The 16,503-nt window shown below is 40.6% G+C and overlaps 1 protein-coding gene across 4 annotated transcripts in view; it reads left to right on the forward strand.

Moving 5' to 3' along the window:
* Cdca2 (cell division cycle associated 2) overlaps nucleotides 1-16,503 on the forward strand; it is a 39,397-nt gene that overhangs the window by 11,845 nt on the left and 11,049 nt on the right. For 2 of the 4 annotated variants that reach the window (XM_052191119.1, XM_052191118.1), the window contains exons 7-13: nucleotides 25-100; nucleotides 4,038-4,228; nucleotides 5,744-5,816; nucleotides 6,328-6,560; nucleotides 7,802-7,877; nucleotides 9,469-9,554; nucleotides 10,483-10,617. In XM_052191119.1, the coding sequence (XP_052047079.1) occupies nucleotides 25-100; nucleotides 4,038-4,228; nucleotides 5,744-5,816; nucleotides 6,328-6,560; nucleotides 7,802-7,877; nucleotides 9,469-9,554; nucleotides 10,483-10,617 (870 nt within the window). The remainder of the gene's footprint in view (nucleotides 1-24; nucleotides 101-4,037; nucleotides 4,229-5,743; nucleotides 5,817-6,327; nucleotides 6,561-7,801; nucleotides 7,878-9,468; nucleotides 9,555-10,482; nucleotides 10,618-16,503) is intronic. The other 2 variants (XM_052191120.1, XM_052191121.1) reach the window with 2 other exon arrangements.

Below are 16,503 nucleotides of genomic sequence, written 5' to 3' on the forward strand. Positions count from 1 at the left end.
TTGATTCCTCGTCTTTTCTCCCAGAAGTCATCTGGCGTCAGTTCAGCCCAGCCTGAATGTACGGCTGCTCCCCTTCTAGAGCTCAAGGAGGCTTCCCAGGGTAAGTTTGTATTTTTCTTGGTGGCCCCATTCATAGACATTTGTGATGAGTGTGTCTGTAAGCTGAAATGAAGGAAAGTGGTTCTTGTGTTACAGGGACTGTAGAAGCGTTTGGGGACTACTGTGCTGACTGTCCTTTATTTTTACTGCTATCACAAAGTATTGGGTGGGCCAGATGGCTTGGAGAAGGTGCTTATGCCAGCCCAACAACTGAGTTCAATCCCTCTCATCTACATGGTCAAACTGCTGCTCACAAGCTCTCCTCTGCCTTCAGAGGACTCCATTTGTACCCACATACAGTTTGCATCATAAACATGCCTAGGAGATCAATAAACACTTCTTAATTTTTAAACTAAAATTAGTGATGCACTTCCAAACTGGCAGGATAATAGTATGATAATAAAATAGTATATATTACTATAATAGGAGTATAAGGATAGGGCCAGCAAGGCTTGGTGGCACATGCCTGTAATCCTTGCATGCAGAAGAACGAGCTATTGTGCCAGTAAAACATGCCTGTTTTACTGGGGCTGATTTGGGAGGAATAACACTAGGGCCTCTGACTAATAGCAACTATATATTGTTAGAAACACAATATACAATCTGTGTTTTGTTGTTATTATTGTTGGGTGCACACCAACTGCGCGCGCGCGCGCGCGTGTGTGTGTGTGTGTGTGTGTGTGTGTGTGTGTGTGTGTGTGTGTTGGCATTCAACTCACTGCATAGCCAGTGATAAACTTGAACTCCTAATGTTCCTGCCTCTACCTTACAAGTATTGGGATTGCTAGTGTGGGAATCACCCTGCTTTAGCCTGGTAAGGTTTCAAGTAACTATTATATGGCTTGATTGACACCTACTATTTTGCCATATGCTTTGTTTTCATTTATTTTGTTTTAAGAGTTCTGTATTAATGTATTAGTGTTTACTATCTTTTAAGTTGTACCGCATTCTGTCTTGCCCTCTTGCTTTGGGATTCCAACACACATTCTTCTCGGTTCTTTGGTTATATGTATAGTTGTGTACAAAACACACAAGTTTATACACCGTGTTTTGTTGATCCACCCTTCCTTTCTCCCTGTGACTTATAGTCCTTTTACAGTAGATGACATACACATTTACTTGGTTGTGACCCATGCATGTTATCATTTTTGCTTTAAACCATCAAATGTTTCACGTAAGTTAAGAGGAAATAGGATTTTTTTTTCATATTTACTGAGCGTATATGCCTATTTCTGTTCCGTTTGTTCCTATTTTTTGTTTGTTTATATTAGTTCTTAATGATCTAAATTTCTCCCTAGAACTTTCCTTCAGCTTCAAACTGAACTTCTTTCACCTTTCTTGCAGTGAATATCTGCTCACGCTTTTGATTTTGATTCTAAGGTGGATGGGTAGGTTTCTTCCTGTGCAGATAAGGCACAAGGCCTAAATAAAATAAGGTTCTGCCACCTTCTTGGCATTTCTCTGTTTCATTTTCATGAGACTTAATGTCATTTTACCTGATACCCAATTCTATAATCCATCTAAAGTGGTAACATCATAACAAGGGCAAATGTTCCTTGTAAGGGCCCCATTTAATCCCACTCAGATCAGGGAAAGAAGAGATGCTATAAGCAATAGGATTTTGTTAATGTAGTCTAATGTTTCAAACTGCCTGGTTATTTGATGAACCTGTCCATGGGTCAGATAGGTTAGAAAGTTCTTTGTTAGTCTAGGAGATGGCTGAGCCATTCAGAGTGCCTGCTGACCTTCTAGAGGCTCCTAGCACATGCGATGGTGGTTCACAGATGCCTGTACTTGAGCTTCATGGGAATCTGGCACTTCTGGGCTCTCTGGCTCCTGCACATATGTGCTTATACATACATATAGACACAAACACAAATTTAAGTCTTTTTAAAAGAAGCCTATGTGATGTCCCTGCTTTCTTCCTTTTCTTCTCTACTTCCTGCCTCTTGCTTCTCTGGCTGTTAGTCCTGTCAAGTAGGTCTCTATGCCAGCTGTAGTGCTACTTAGAGTTTGGCATTCTGACGGCTTTGCTGGTCCTCCACGCCAAGCCCCCAGCACTGCTGCTTAGTCACCTCACACCTCCCTTAGCAATCGTGCCCTGACACAGTTCCCTGCTGATCTTCACTCAGCTCTGTTGACCTGTGTGTGAGTCACAACCTCTGTGGCCAACCCAAATTATTTACATTATAATTCATATAGTATGCAAAATTACAGCTATAAATAAGAATGAAAATAATTTGATGGTCAGTGTCACCACAACATGATGAACTGTGTTAAAGATTTGTAGCATTAGTCCCCCAATAAGTACACAGAGAAACCAAGATTTATTTCAAGCTACATATCAATAGCTAGATAATTAAATAATCTATAATAACCCGTATGCTAATCTGGCTACCTCCCAGCCATGGTCCCATGATACTTGTGTATTATCATTGATCTGGGTCTTTGGCCTTCAGATGTCTGGGCTTTTCTTCTGGTGTCTCCTTGTTTCATCTCTTTATCCTCATGACAGGTCTCTCTCTTTCCCACTCTCCCTCTCTCCCTCTCCCCCATCCATTCCCCTCCCCTGTGTGTGTGTGTCTGTGTGTGTAGAAGCAATAACCAAATAACCAATAACCTAATCCTAATTTTTCTTCTGCCCAATCATTGGGTCATCAGTATTTATTGACTAGACAGAGAACAAATGATAAAAACTGTTTATACAAACTTAAGACAAGTAATTCTTGATATAAGCATTACAATGCTATGTCCGGATTGAAACAAAATGAGCGCAGAAAAATCAGTAATTGGATAGCATAAGGATAACCTTTACGCAATGTACAAACACGCCTACAGATTTAGATGGCTAGAACATGTTTCATGTAGCACAAGTGATGTCTTATTAAGTATGTCATACAGGGTTTTTCCTTTATGTCGATTGCATCTGCCTCACTACTGACTAGAGTTCATATTTAACTCCCTTCATTTGCCAATGTGGAGCCTGTGTGTTTTCCCTGATATTTGTGTGTATGTGGCCTGATATTCTCTCCTCAATCCCTCCTCCCACTCCTCCCACTGTGTTTACGTATTGAAATGCCTCCCTCGTGAGTAGTAAAATGGCTCATTATCAAGATTTGACTCAGGTTAGTTTTATATTGCAAATAATAGGTATCCTATCAAAATGTCCCTTAGCAGTGCAAGGCTCATTCCCAACCTTTTCCCCATCCTCTGACCCAGATGTGTGCAGGAGCCAAAACCTCTTATCTTTATTTGTGATTGCCATGTAATAAAGTGTGTGACCAGTGCTACTTTTCTGTCTTCTGTTCATGTCCAAATGAAGTCTATGAGCAGGGAGTTTTAGAATTGAATTTCTTTTTCATTTTATGTTGCTAGGGTTTGATCCTAGCATATGTTAGGTTTGATGGTTTGTATATACTTAGCTCAGAGAGTGGTACTATTGGAGGTGTGGCCTTTTTGGAGTAGGTTTGTCACTGTGGGCATGGGTTTTAATACCCTTGTCCTAGCTTCCTGAAAGCTAGTATTCTAGCGGCCTTCAGATGAAGATGTAGAACTCTCAGGTCCTCCTGCACCATGCCTGCCTGGATGCTGCCATGCTTCTGCCTTGATGATACTGGACTGAACTCTGCACCTGTAAGCCTGCCCCAATTAAATGCTGTTTTTCTAAGAGTTGCCTTGGTCACAGTATCTGTTCACAGCAGTAAAACCCTAACCAAGACATTAGGTAATCACTTCCACTAAGCAATACTGCTAGCACTTGGATTTGTGAAACAAGCCTCAGTTGCCTTAAACTGTCCATCCTCCTGCCTCTGTCTTCTGAGCTCCAGGCTCACTAGTGGAATTTTTTAAACACCACGTTATCGTCTTGGTAAGTGTGGTGTGTATCTTGTTCCTGGAAGAAGCAGATTTGGACAGTCTCATCTTTCCTCCCTTTGAAGGACTTGCAGCGACTGACCATGCAGAGGGCACAAGATCAGTTGATGCTGTTCCACTGCTGAGCTCAGACACAGCCACTGCCACCAGGTCTCCAGAGGCTCCTGTGTGTGGGAGCAGCAGCCCCTCCACTAAGACCTTTGTGCTTCGTTCTGTGTTGAAGAAACCTGGTAAGCTGTTCTCAGAGAATGGAAAGGTAAGAGTCACGCTTCCTAAAGCAAAGGAGTTCAGAGACGTTTGCTTCAGAGTAGTAACTGAGATGCACGTGTCACACTGGTGTGCAGGGAAACCCTCACTTTTTTTTCCTTTTTTGTAAAGTCACAATATTATTCTGAGATTGGTTCTGTTTTCAAGTAATATTAGAATAGTATTCAGAATTCTAAGTAGGAGCCAAGCAGTGGTGGCACACACCTTCAATCCCAGCACTTGGGAGGCAGAAGCAGGTAAATTTCTGAGTTCAAGGCCAGCCTGGTCTACAGAGTGAGTTCCAGCACAGCCAGGGCTATACAGAGAAACCCTATCTTAAAAAACTAAAAAAAAAAAAGAGAGAGAGAGAATTCAATGTAGGTAGACTATATGAGTCTAAAAGTTAATCCAAATTATAATTAACTGCATTGCCAAATTAGTTCACACTCAAAATGCCTCAGCCCATAGCTTACTCATTCCAGTCGTGTGGGTCTAATCTGCCTCTTCAGCCAGCCATATTTCTATGAGCGCTACAACCTAATGTAACCTTAGACAGGAGGGAGCTGCCAGGAAATAGGTAGCATGTTTGAGCAGTTGATTCTATAAGTAGCTTTGGCATATATATAGTGATAATGCGTTGTGTGTTGTACACATCCTCCTCATCTAGTGGACAGCATGTGTGTTTCCCTGAAGAAAGGACTAACTCGGGAGCTTGCTGATTTGGGGCCTTGATAGGGACAGAGCAGTTCTTGGGGGTGGGGGGTGGGGGAGTTATAGTTTGGACTGTGAGCAGTATTCAAAAGCATGGACAGGGTGAGGCTGAAGTGTGGGTGGTGACCTCCTGTAGGCCTGGCTTTCTTCTGCCAGGCTTATACCGTCCACCCCTTCCTTTATACTGGACCGTCTGTATTCTTTTGGATAAACACACAGAGATTTCTTGCTCAAAAATATGGTAATTCAGGCAGGAAATTCCATGCTGGTTAAAAGTGCTGGTCTCATGCTGATGGCCAAGCTCCCCCTTGACATCATGTACCTGGTATGTCTTTGTATGTTACTGTGGTTCTTGTACTTGGACCCTGAAGCCTACCTGATGTGGCACCTAATAAAACACACCAGAATTTTAGCCACTTGCTTCACAGTACTATTTATTAAAATATAGAAGCCAGGGACTGGAAAGATGGCACAACAGTTAACAGCACTTCCTTCTTTTAAGAGAGGATCCAGGTCCAGTTCCTAGTATCTACATGGCAGCTCACAACTGTCTGTGGTGCCAGCTTCAGGCCTCCACAAAATGAGCTGACGCACACGTAGTACACATCTATATAGACAGGCAAAACATCTTTACACTTAAAAATAAATACAAGATGAGAGAAGCTTTTACTTGGGCCTTACAGCATGGTGTTTTAAGCTAAAACAATTAAGAAAATAAAGGTACTTTAAAAAAAAAATGTCTAGCGATCCCATTCTTTATAGTGACTTTGTTATAAAAGGAGTAAAATCTTTGATTGGTCATTATTCCGATTAGGAGTACAACCTCTGTGATGTCGGCACTCATCTGATCCCATGCCCTTCAAACTGTTGCAAAGAAGAAAGAGCCGGTATGTTACTCAGTTATTTTTGAACTAAGGGTATTCTTTTCTTTTAGAACTTGCTGTAATGCATCAAGTTTTTGACAATCCGCTCATGCCTTACTGCTGCATCTGAAATGACTTGGAAATGGAGAACAGTGGGGAGGAAAAGGTGTCTTTAGAGAGTATCAATTGATCCTGGGCTTGGGCGTGTGCTCAGTTGTAGGCGATTTGCCTGACATGGGTGAGGGGCCTGGGTTTAATCCCCAGCACCACACATACACAGAAAGTTTTACTTAATGGCAGATCTTATGAAGAACTTCAGATCCTCCATTTTATTAGCACTTGAAATGATTACCTTGTTTGAAAATCAGTACTATTTTAGTTAAAAGTATGGTTTTCACCCATTTGAATTCTCTCTACAAATTGTTATTATACAAATAACATCTGAATATACCACATCCAAACATTATAGTATATATGCCTTTTAGGTAAGAAAATCCGCTTAATTTTTCAACATATTTTCATTTATTGTTGATAGGTAAAGAAAACTGCAAAACACCAGGCTGTTTGAATCTGAGGAAGAGGAAGAGAGTTACTTTTGGAGAGGACTTAAGCCCTGAAGTGTTTGATGAATCTTTACCAGCCAATACTCCATTGTGTAAAGGAGGAACACCTGTTCGTCCAAGGATCATAAAAGCTACCAGTCCCCTGCAGTCCCCAGTTCATGAGCAGTTCCTTCAGCCAAACTTTGATGACAAGGAGGAGAATCTTGTAAGTACGGAAAATCCTAGGGAAAAGCTTGTTCCTATTTCCATCAGATTTCACTTTTTTCCATGACAATTACGATTTGAAAATATGAGGCATGTCAGATGACATGCCACATTTCAGCCTCTTATGTGTAGTAGTTTCCTGAATCCTAAGTGCTGTTGGTTGTTAAGATGTACCTGTTTTATATCACTAAAGAAAAAAAAACCGCAGATGTCTGAGACATTAAAATATGAAAAAAATTTCATCTTAGAACTGAAATAATTTATTTTATAAGATGGAGAAAAAATATGTATTGGTAGACACATTTTAGTAACTCTTAAATCAAATTAATTCGGGGGAACAAAAAAGAAGAAAGTGAGCAGTATCAAGAAGAGGTGACATTACTGTGTCATAACAAGATTCCAAGGCTAGTAGGAGCTTACCAACAACTTCACGCTGACATTGTAGCAGCCCAGATAAAGCGTGTATAATCTTTGAAACACAGAAAGCATCAACCTTTACTCAAGAAGGAATATATTGTTTCAATGGTCTTATGTTAAAGGTATTTAAATTGTCACTAAAACTTTCCCATAAAGTAATAATTTTGCTAAGGAATTCTACCATATAATTAAGCAAACTATAATATTGATTTGTTCATAATTTTCCAAATAAGACAGAAAGGCTGTGTAATCATCTTAGACCATGCAGAAAAGGTGTTTTGTGAAATTGAGCATTTCTGATTAAATATCAAATGAACGCATGAGCAAACTGGTATGAAAGGGGGATTTTTTTCAAATTGTCATATATTGTCATATGAATGAACAATAGTTACTACCTTACAATTAAGTGGGAAGGCTTGGAAATCTTGTTTATTTTGCCATCTTACCATGAATTTCATGGGAAAATATTGTAATACTAGATGGTGTTTCTTAATGTTTTTCTTTAATTTGCTTTGTAGAAGTTTGACAGTGGAACTTTAAATAAACCAAAAAATAGCTTGTCATTGATTAATCTGATCCTTGATTGGGGTGGTTACAGTTGGCAAATACGTTTGCATTATGAAGGTGACCACTCAGAGTTATAAAGTTATCTTTGGTTAGTTTAGACCTTCTCATTTTCTATTGATTGTTTTTTATTATTATTATTTCCATTCTATGCTTAGAATTCCTCCTACCAAAATAAGGCATTATTTTTCTTTGTGTCATGTCATTTACATATTCATTGAATTTAATGGTATCTAATTTGTACTTTTTTCCTTTGTTTAGGAAAACATAGAACCACCTCAGGGATCATTTGCAATTCTGAGTCCTAGTAAATCCTCACTCTCTGAGACTCCTCCAGGTATTATTTGTGTTTGTCTTGTGGTGGTGGGTGGTGGTGGTGGTGGTGGTGGTGGTGGTGGTGGTGGTGGTGGTGGCGGTGGTGGTGTGTGTGCATACACATGCATGGAAGGGGCATTGCCTGACCTGTGCTGTCGTTCACACTCTGTTTTCCCTCCTTTGGGATGGGTTCTCTTACTAAATCTGAAGCTTATTCTGCTAGTGACCAGTAAGCCCCGGTAATCCTCCTGTCTCCACTCCCCCATGGCATTGATAATATAAGTGTGCATGCAGCCTTGCCTAATACCCACTTTGCTTTTTGAGATGGGTTTTGTCATTAGTGGAGAGCTTGGTCATTAGATCAGAGGGTTGTCTGGCAAACTCTAGGAATCTCCTTATCTGGAATCTAGGAATCCTCCCAGCCCTAAGATTGCATCTCATGCCATAAGCTGCCCTTTCCTTTTTTTTTTTTTTTTCTTTTTTAGCTTTAGATTTACTCATTTGTATATATTGCTGCTATCCATGTTTATGTGTGTATGCTGTACCTTCAGAGGTTAGAAGAGGATGGCAGATCCCCCGGGCAGGCAGTTGTGAGCCTTCCAGTGTGGGTGCTGGGTACTGAACAGGGCTCCTCTGGAAGAGCAGCAGATACTCTTAGTTGCTGAGCCATCTCTCCACCCCCAGTCCCTGGCTTTTTTGTGTGCTCCTCAAGGTCAAGGAGCACTTTGTCAACTGAGCTGCCTCCTCAGCCCCTTAATTCTTAATGTTAACACATAAAACTCAATCCTTTATTCTTAAATTTTCATTTGTAGTACAACAATATGTTCTTGATTTTAAGAAAACCAAACACTGTGTATGAAAAGTTACCCCTTCTTCCTATTGCAAATGTTACACTTGATAATCAACCACATTTAACTTACGTGGGTTTTCACTGCTTCAAGTTGATAATGCACAGTGCTGCTGATCTCTTAGCCTATCGAGGCTCAATAATAGAGTTCTATGTTTGCACAACTGACAAAGTGAAGCAATTTGGATTGTATGGACCATTCCTGAATGGCCACAAGTCTTACCCACCATTAACATGGCATTCTCATTTTATTTACTTGCCAAGTAATTGTCTTTTACAATCATAAGACAAAGGTTTTTCCTGACATACCTACCACACCTGGCTGACAAAGCCATCTTGTGAGTACTTGGATTACCAACCCTGTCCTCTCTTCTGAGATCTTTTGACGTCTTATTGGTGCAGCCTGGGGTGTGAGCTTAGACTCTAGAGCTGTAAATTACTAAGTTACGGGGAAAGTTTGACTTATTCTGCCATGTTCTAAGCTCTGACCATATTACACTGTCTTTTATTTATGCTCTTACACACGTCAGGCATGTCTAAGGTGCAGTGAGTGTTGGCTTTCTGCTCTTACTGTACTCAGTCTGTACATTCAGCACCATGAACTCCTCTAAACTCTTCTGGGTCTCTCTCATTGCTCTTACTTATTCTCTATGCCTAAATATGACATTTAAGAGCAACTGTGACTCAACACTATGCTGTTCTTTAACCATGACAGTTGTGTTGGTTTTATGCTAAGAACCTAATTTTGCTTGTTTCTTGACACCAGGCACTAACACTTGCAGTTCTTTAAGTAAAGATGAAGAAATAATCTGCAGTGTTGGTAAGCGTACACGAACTTCTCACAGAATAAAGGTAAATACTTTATTAAATCTTTATGTTCATGGTAGTGGAGAAAATCCTGATTTTTGATGGGTGCTGTTAAGAATTAATACTTTGTCTTACTCATCTGTAACCTGGAATCGTGTCTTGCTGGTCTGATTTTAATTCTATTAGAAAAATCCACTAGAACAAGAGCTTTCCTTCAGAATTATATTACTATAAAAGGCAAGCTACTTGTTAATTTTGTTTTAGATCTGTATGATTATGAATTTTATTATATGTGGAGAAGATCCACATAAAATTAAGAGCCAAAAAGTAACTTAGTACAGGCCCTGTTTTTTAGTTTTGGCTTTGGTTTTTCAAGACAGGGTTTCTCTGTGTAGCCCTGGCTGTCTGGAACTCCCTCTGTAGACCAGGCTGGCCTTGAATTCACAGAGATCTGCCTGTCTGCCTCCTAAATGTTAGGATTAAAGGTGTACACCACTACCACCTGGCTAGTACATGCCTTTTTAAACTGCTTTAGTTTGTTTTCTATGGTGTCATTCAGCTGACAGTAAATAAGCATCCCTTTCATTGGCTGCATTTCTTGTGTTCATTAAAAGTTACATGTAATTGGATCTCTGTCAGATAATAACCATTAGTAATAAGCCATTTGTTCTTACTACTTTTTTCTTCCTAATACAATATCCTTCTGAATCTATGCTTGATAAGTTGGAGAATGTTAATTAGTAATTCCCTATTTTAATTTGGGTTAATGTACCTCTAATGAAATATATAAAAGTAGATAGGAGGAGATTGGGCTCAGTGACAGAGTAGGTGCTCTGTCTGGGTTTTAGTACCAAGCACTGAAGGTGGGGGGCAAGCAGGATGGGCTTATAGGAAGAAAGGTTAGAGTGAAACCTGGGCCATATCATGGAAGGTAATTGTGGTTCTTATGTCCATCTTTTGATTTCCTTTATAGCAGATGCTGAGTTCTGCAGGAAAGGGTATTTGCAACTCATATACTACACAAGCTGAGCCCTCGAAAGAGAAGATGAACGGGAGGAAATCTCAAGAAAAAAAGCATAAAAACAACGCACTTCCTAAAAAGAAACAGGCAAGAATGCTTTTCACATTTTAATACATATGGTTCAGTACCTTTCTTCAGTGTATGGTAAGAGAAAGAGAGAAGGTCATTTTCTAATGACCTGAGGCTAGTTCTGCATCTTCTTCAACTTTATGTCATCCAGCACAGTAGTTACCTTTTGTGTATGTGTGTGTGTATGTGTGTGCCATGTAGCCCAGGTTGGCCTTGCACTCATCATCTTCCTATGTCACTGCTCGGTGCTGGGAACTAAAGTGTCATACCCAGCTCTTAAGATTCCTCATGGCTATACACACCTTATCTTTAATGCTTTTGATCCTGAGGAAGGAGTTGCGTGGGCACCTGCACCAGTTGCTGTCTTAGTTCTCCCAGGTGCAGTCAGTCCAGCCACACTCAAACTGACTTGTTAAGCACACACTCATTGAACTTTGCCTATTATTTATGGCAGTGACAGAATGACTGTCACAAAAGAGTGGCTGTAGGACAGATCAATCCTCTGTAAAGGGGGCCACATAGCTCCTGCACTTTGAACTGCTCCAGGGTATGGTGCTACACGGTGCCAGCATGATGATAGCAGACTGACACTCAGGGTGCTCTCAACCCTGCATCTTTAAACCCTCCTTGTAACTAGCATGCCACATGTGGCCATTACCTGCCTGGAGTCTGACAGGGGATGAGTGAACCAACTGCTACTTGGACCTGTGGTGACAGTTGCCTCTGTCTAAAAAGAGGTTGGAAGCCAGCTTTCCAGGTGCTGGCACTGTTGCGTGCTTAGCTGATTCAACCTCGCTTACACCATCCTTTCCCTTGGCCTTCTGGTGATGCTCACTTCGCCTCCTCTCTGACCTGAGCCTGTGTCTACCCATTATCCACTGTATTGCGTCCCTTACTTACATAGTCATTCTACCAATAAGGATACGCTGATTCTCTGGCTACTCTGAAGCTTTCAGAGAGCCACAATTTTGTTTCCAAAGTTTCCTGAATTTCTTGAGCTATGTCATCCATTCTTGTAGTAATTGTACTTCTGGGTCCTTTTTAGCCAGCTTGTCTACCTGGCAATGATTCAGCTCCAAATTAGTTATTCCTCTGTCATCTAATGCCACTGCTGAGAAAGAGACACAGATGTGGGCGTGGTTCCATCTGGTCATGGCTTCAGATATTACCTGAAATTGAATCTCATCTTGCACTTTACCTGAATTACTTTTCTAATAAATATGGTCAGTTAGTCACTAATATCACTGCAGACTTTATAGTGTTATTCACAATGGACATTTCAAAAGTATTTAACATAATAAAACACTCACTTGCAATATTTATTAAAGTTGATTTTTCTTCCACACATTCTTAGCATATGAATTCTTTGGAATTCTACCCTCTGCCCTTGTAAATCATTTGCTTTCTGTGACTTCATATGCAACATGGTTATTAATGATCAAGTTTTAAAACCATGTCTTCTTGACTTGTAAATGTATGTCCAACTGTCTACTTTACACATCTTCTAAAGCCCTTCTAAAGTCACCATTTCTAAAATTAGTCCAGCTCCTCAGGAAACTCACATAAAAATTCCATGAACTTCTCTCTTGTTCTATGGCACAGGAAGGATTACTTTTTCTTATTGATTAGCACAAATTCCTCATAGGCATCAGATTCAAAAGAAACTGCATTTTCCTGCTTACTTTTCTTTTTTAGGCTTAGGGAAATGATGGAAGATTATTATCTTGCTTTAAAAGTCTGTTTGTGTTCATTGAATGGTATACATGACACTTGTTGCAAAAGAAATTGATTTTTTAAAATCTATAGCTTTAAACAACACATTTTCTAAAAGTGCATATATATTTCTTCCTAGCAAATCAGTGGCTAGAAATTTCATGAAGGAATCAACATTAGATTGCCCTAATCCCTTCCAAGACCCTGCTGAATTACTGAAATTGATGTATTATAAGCAATAGAGGTAGAATAGCAATGAGAAGGGGTGTTAAGCAACAGATGACAGCCTTCAATGAATTTCTAGAAGACAAGGCAGATGGGAACATGTTGACGGATAGAAGACGTGGAAAGATTTACAGTTCAGAATGTGCTAGGAAAGGAACTAGAGGGATCTGGGAACCAGCCTGCTTATGGGAATCCCAAGAGACTCTGTCCCAGAATTGGCAGGTACAATGGATGAGAAGCGTGAGAAGTAGTACTGAAAAAAAAAGATTAATTGAAGTCTTCTATATGGAATAGTCTGCACCAGTTGGCATGCTATCTGCCTTTCCCACCCTGATGTTCAGAACAGATGTTGCCATCTAGGTTAAAGCCCCATTCTGGCATTTGTAAATTCCCACAGTCTTGACAGCCAACTCTTACCCTAACACAAAGCCTAACAACTGAGACTTAGCTTAAACTGCACTACCTTGCCCTGCCACACCCCACCTGACCACACATGAAGTTTCTAAGGAAAATTTCCATACAGTAAGGAGACTGAGCTAGAGCACACAGGAAACTCTTATCATCAGGTAGTCTGTTCTTAATGAAGAATTAGATCATTGACTACAACCAATGTTGTTTAAGAAAAGAGAACAATACTAATAAGTTACAAACAAAAGCCTGACCTCAGAGATTAGAAGAAACACATACATATATTTTGTTAGGTTAAAGAAATTAAAGGGATTCTAAAAAAGGGGGGGGGGGACAGAAAAATAATTATAAAAATGAAAACGTAGAAGGTTGCAGGTGGTTGTGCGCCTTCTTGTGACTTCTCAAAGCTGCTGAACCATTGGTCTCCATAAGTGGTCCATGCCCTTGAACCTATAAGAAGCAGACAGATGGCCACAGTGCTCACTGCATGTCACCTGTACCAGGGCAGACATGCATCAGCTGCCTAAGAGCTGATATTCCCCTCCAGTGTTGCATGGATGATTTCAACTTGGGGAAATGCTGCATCTTGGTCGTGATGCACCTGGCTGGTTCCCAAATGCAGGAAAAGACACTATTTCTTCATGGTCAAGAAGACCAGTGTCTTAGTTATTTCCTTCCTCATGGTCAAGAAGAAGGCCGGTGTCTTAGTTCTGTTGCTGTGAAGAGATGCTCTGACTAAGGCAACTCTTCTGAAAGAAAATATTTACTGGAGTGCTGCCTTACAGTTTCAGAGGTTTAGTGCGTCCTCATGGCAGGAAGCATGGGAGTATGTAGGCAGACATGGTACTGGAGAAGGAGCCCAGAGTGCTCCATCCAGATCAGCAGGCAGCAGGAGGAGCTAGACACTGGTAAACTCAACTGTCCACAAAAAGTCTTGCTGGGCTTCCAGTAAGGAAGCTGTGTAGAATAAAAATGTGCAGCCATCGAAAGCAACTGTCCAGGAAGAGATAAAAGTTGGCCTTGAATCCTTGACCATTTCTCAGTCAATGATGCCTGTAGAGCTCCAAACGCCCCCACAGGCCCTGCGTGCAGTGGGCACCTATGACTGCTTCTGCCTTTGCTCACTCAGGTCATGGTCCCTCTTCATTATGTGCACATTTGAGCCTTATTTGTGGGATATTCTAGAACCGGCAGATAGGTAATTTTAAAAATAGCGATTAAAAAATAATCTTAAGTAAAAGGCCAGATCAGAAGTAAACCAGCACATGATCCACTAAGGGAGGCTTTAAAGGAAGATGATGGCTTCTCCCTTATTAATCCTGAGACCAGGACTGACTGAGCATGGGGCATCTTCTCACACAGGTGTTCATGGTGCTGTCTCTCGTCAATGTGACCAAATGCTCACGTTTCAGACCCATCATGGTGCATCTCAGAAGGTTTAATGAGTACCTGTGCTCTGATAGGGATCTTTAAAATAGCAACAGCAGAAACATAATGGAGAGAATGGCTCTGTAGTTGTTGAGACCTGGCCATTTGTGTACGTACAGTGCTAGGTGGCAGGTTGTGGGAAATGCTACAATATGCTTCGGTGCTTGTTTAATTGTGCATGCTTTGTCATTGGTTGAAGAAAAGCCAGTCTGGAGCTGTTAGTATTATATTAATTAATTCACTGTTTACTTGTACTTAAAGAAAGATTAAATCCGTTTTTACCACAGCCCTTCCCCACATAAACATATGTATGTGCACATATGAATATAAAATAGTAGTCAGACTGGAGAATAAAGGAACTTCCAAAAAGTAGAGTACAAGAGAGATTTATCATAGGAGAGGTGGATAATCCATCCAAGGGACTTTACTAGAGTTCAGAAAGGAGGAAATTTTAATAGAATAAATAAAAAATGCAACATTTCTCAAAATTAAAGAGAGGGCTTTTCAAGCTAAAGGAGTCTAAGAATGCCTGTTGGTTGCTATAATAAAACATTGTGACCAGGGTAACTTATGAAATTCTTTAATTGGTCCTAGGTTCCTTAGGGATAGAGTTTAGGATAGATGGTGGAGTAGAGGCACGGTGACAGACAGGCCATTAGAACAGAGGCCAAGAGCTCCCCGCTCTCCACCTGTAAGCAGAGAACCAAATCCAAATGCTGTGTGTTCTTTCAGTTTCAAAACCCACCATGACATAGTTCCTCCAGTAAGGCCTAACCTCCTAATCTTCCCCAGTTGCCACCAACAGGAGACCGAGTATTCAGATCTCTTGAGACTTAGAGAAAAGATCTTATTCAAACCCCCACTCCTGGGGGGTACTCCTGGTACAGTAGAAAAGCAGGACATATACATGTCAGTATGAAACTAAAACACACAGATTAATAAAGAGTGGATTTTGCCTACAAAGAGATAATCCCAGAGGCATCAAATTTCTCAGAAATTAAAATGCTTTTTGTGTGTAGAGATGCTCAATTGCACCTTCAGCAACCATTTGATCATCAGAATAAGGAAAGTCCCCCCCGTGGCAGGAGTTAGCAGAGATTTAGAAATTGATAGCAATGGACAAAAAGATATACTCAACTTTCTCTGGGTGATGCAGATCTGGGCAGCGGTGAATTTGGAAGGATCTAGCTGAATCAAATATTCATTTGCTCTTTGACTTAGCATTTCTGGTTCTAGGAATGTCTCAAAGCTCCACTGACAACAATACAAAAAGATATGTGTCTAAAGTCATTTATCATATCTCTGTAAGGCAGAAGATTAAGCACAAACCAAATGTCACCCGATATGAGACTTGCTTGATAAAGTAGACTATCCACAAAGTAAGTATTACAAAGCTGTAAAAAATAGTGCAGAAAACTTCCATATGCTGCTATGGAATGATGCCAGAATATTCTCACTTACATACTTAGCAAAAAAAGTTACAAGCTGTATCAGAAACAGTTACTGCTTCTCTCTCATTAAGTCATATTTTCAAGTAACACTTAAAATGGTCTTTATAGAGATTAAGCTAAAATGAGGTCATTGGGTGGGTTCTCATCAAATCTAACTGTTCTTATGAGAAGTAAAAATGTAGATATAACACCAGTGGTACTTGTACACAATGGAGAGACCATGTGTGGACACTGGAAAAGGCTATGCAAACCAGGGACTTGGGATAGACCAGCCAGCACATTGTCTTAAACTTGACACATCTAGAATGATGGAAATAATGTTAGCCTACTGTCCTAGGTAGGGCGTCTACTGCTGTGAATAGCCACCAAGCATATTGCTGTGAATATGACACCTCTTAAAAAGGAAAACACTGAATTGGGACTGGCTTAGTTTCAGAGGTTTAGACCACTATGGTGGGAAGCAGGACAGTGTGCCGTGAGACATGGTGCCGGAGAAGGACCTGAGAGTTCTACATCCTGATCCACAGGTAGCAGGAAAAGAACTGTGTTGCTGAGCCCGGGCCTAAGCATCTGAGACTTCAGAGCTTACCCCCAATAGTGACATACTTCCTCCAACAAGGCCATACCTATTCTGACAATACTACGTCTCCTAATTGTGCCACTCCCTATAGTCCAAGCA

Source organism: Apodemus sylvaticus, chromosome 8 (genome assembly GCF_947179515.1).
Source record: "Apodemus sylvaticus chromosome 8, mApoSyl1.1, whole genome shotgun sequence".
In the NCBI taxonomy this organism is placed as follows: domain Eukaryota; kingdom Metazoa; phylum Chordata; class Mammalia; order Rodentia; family Muridae; genus Apodemus; species Apodemus sylvaticus.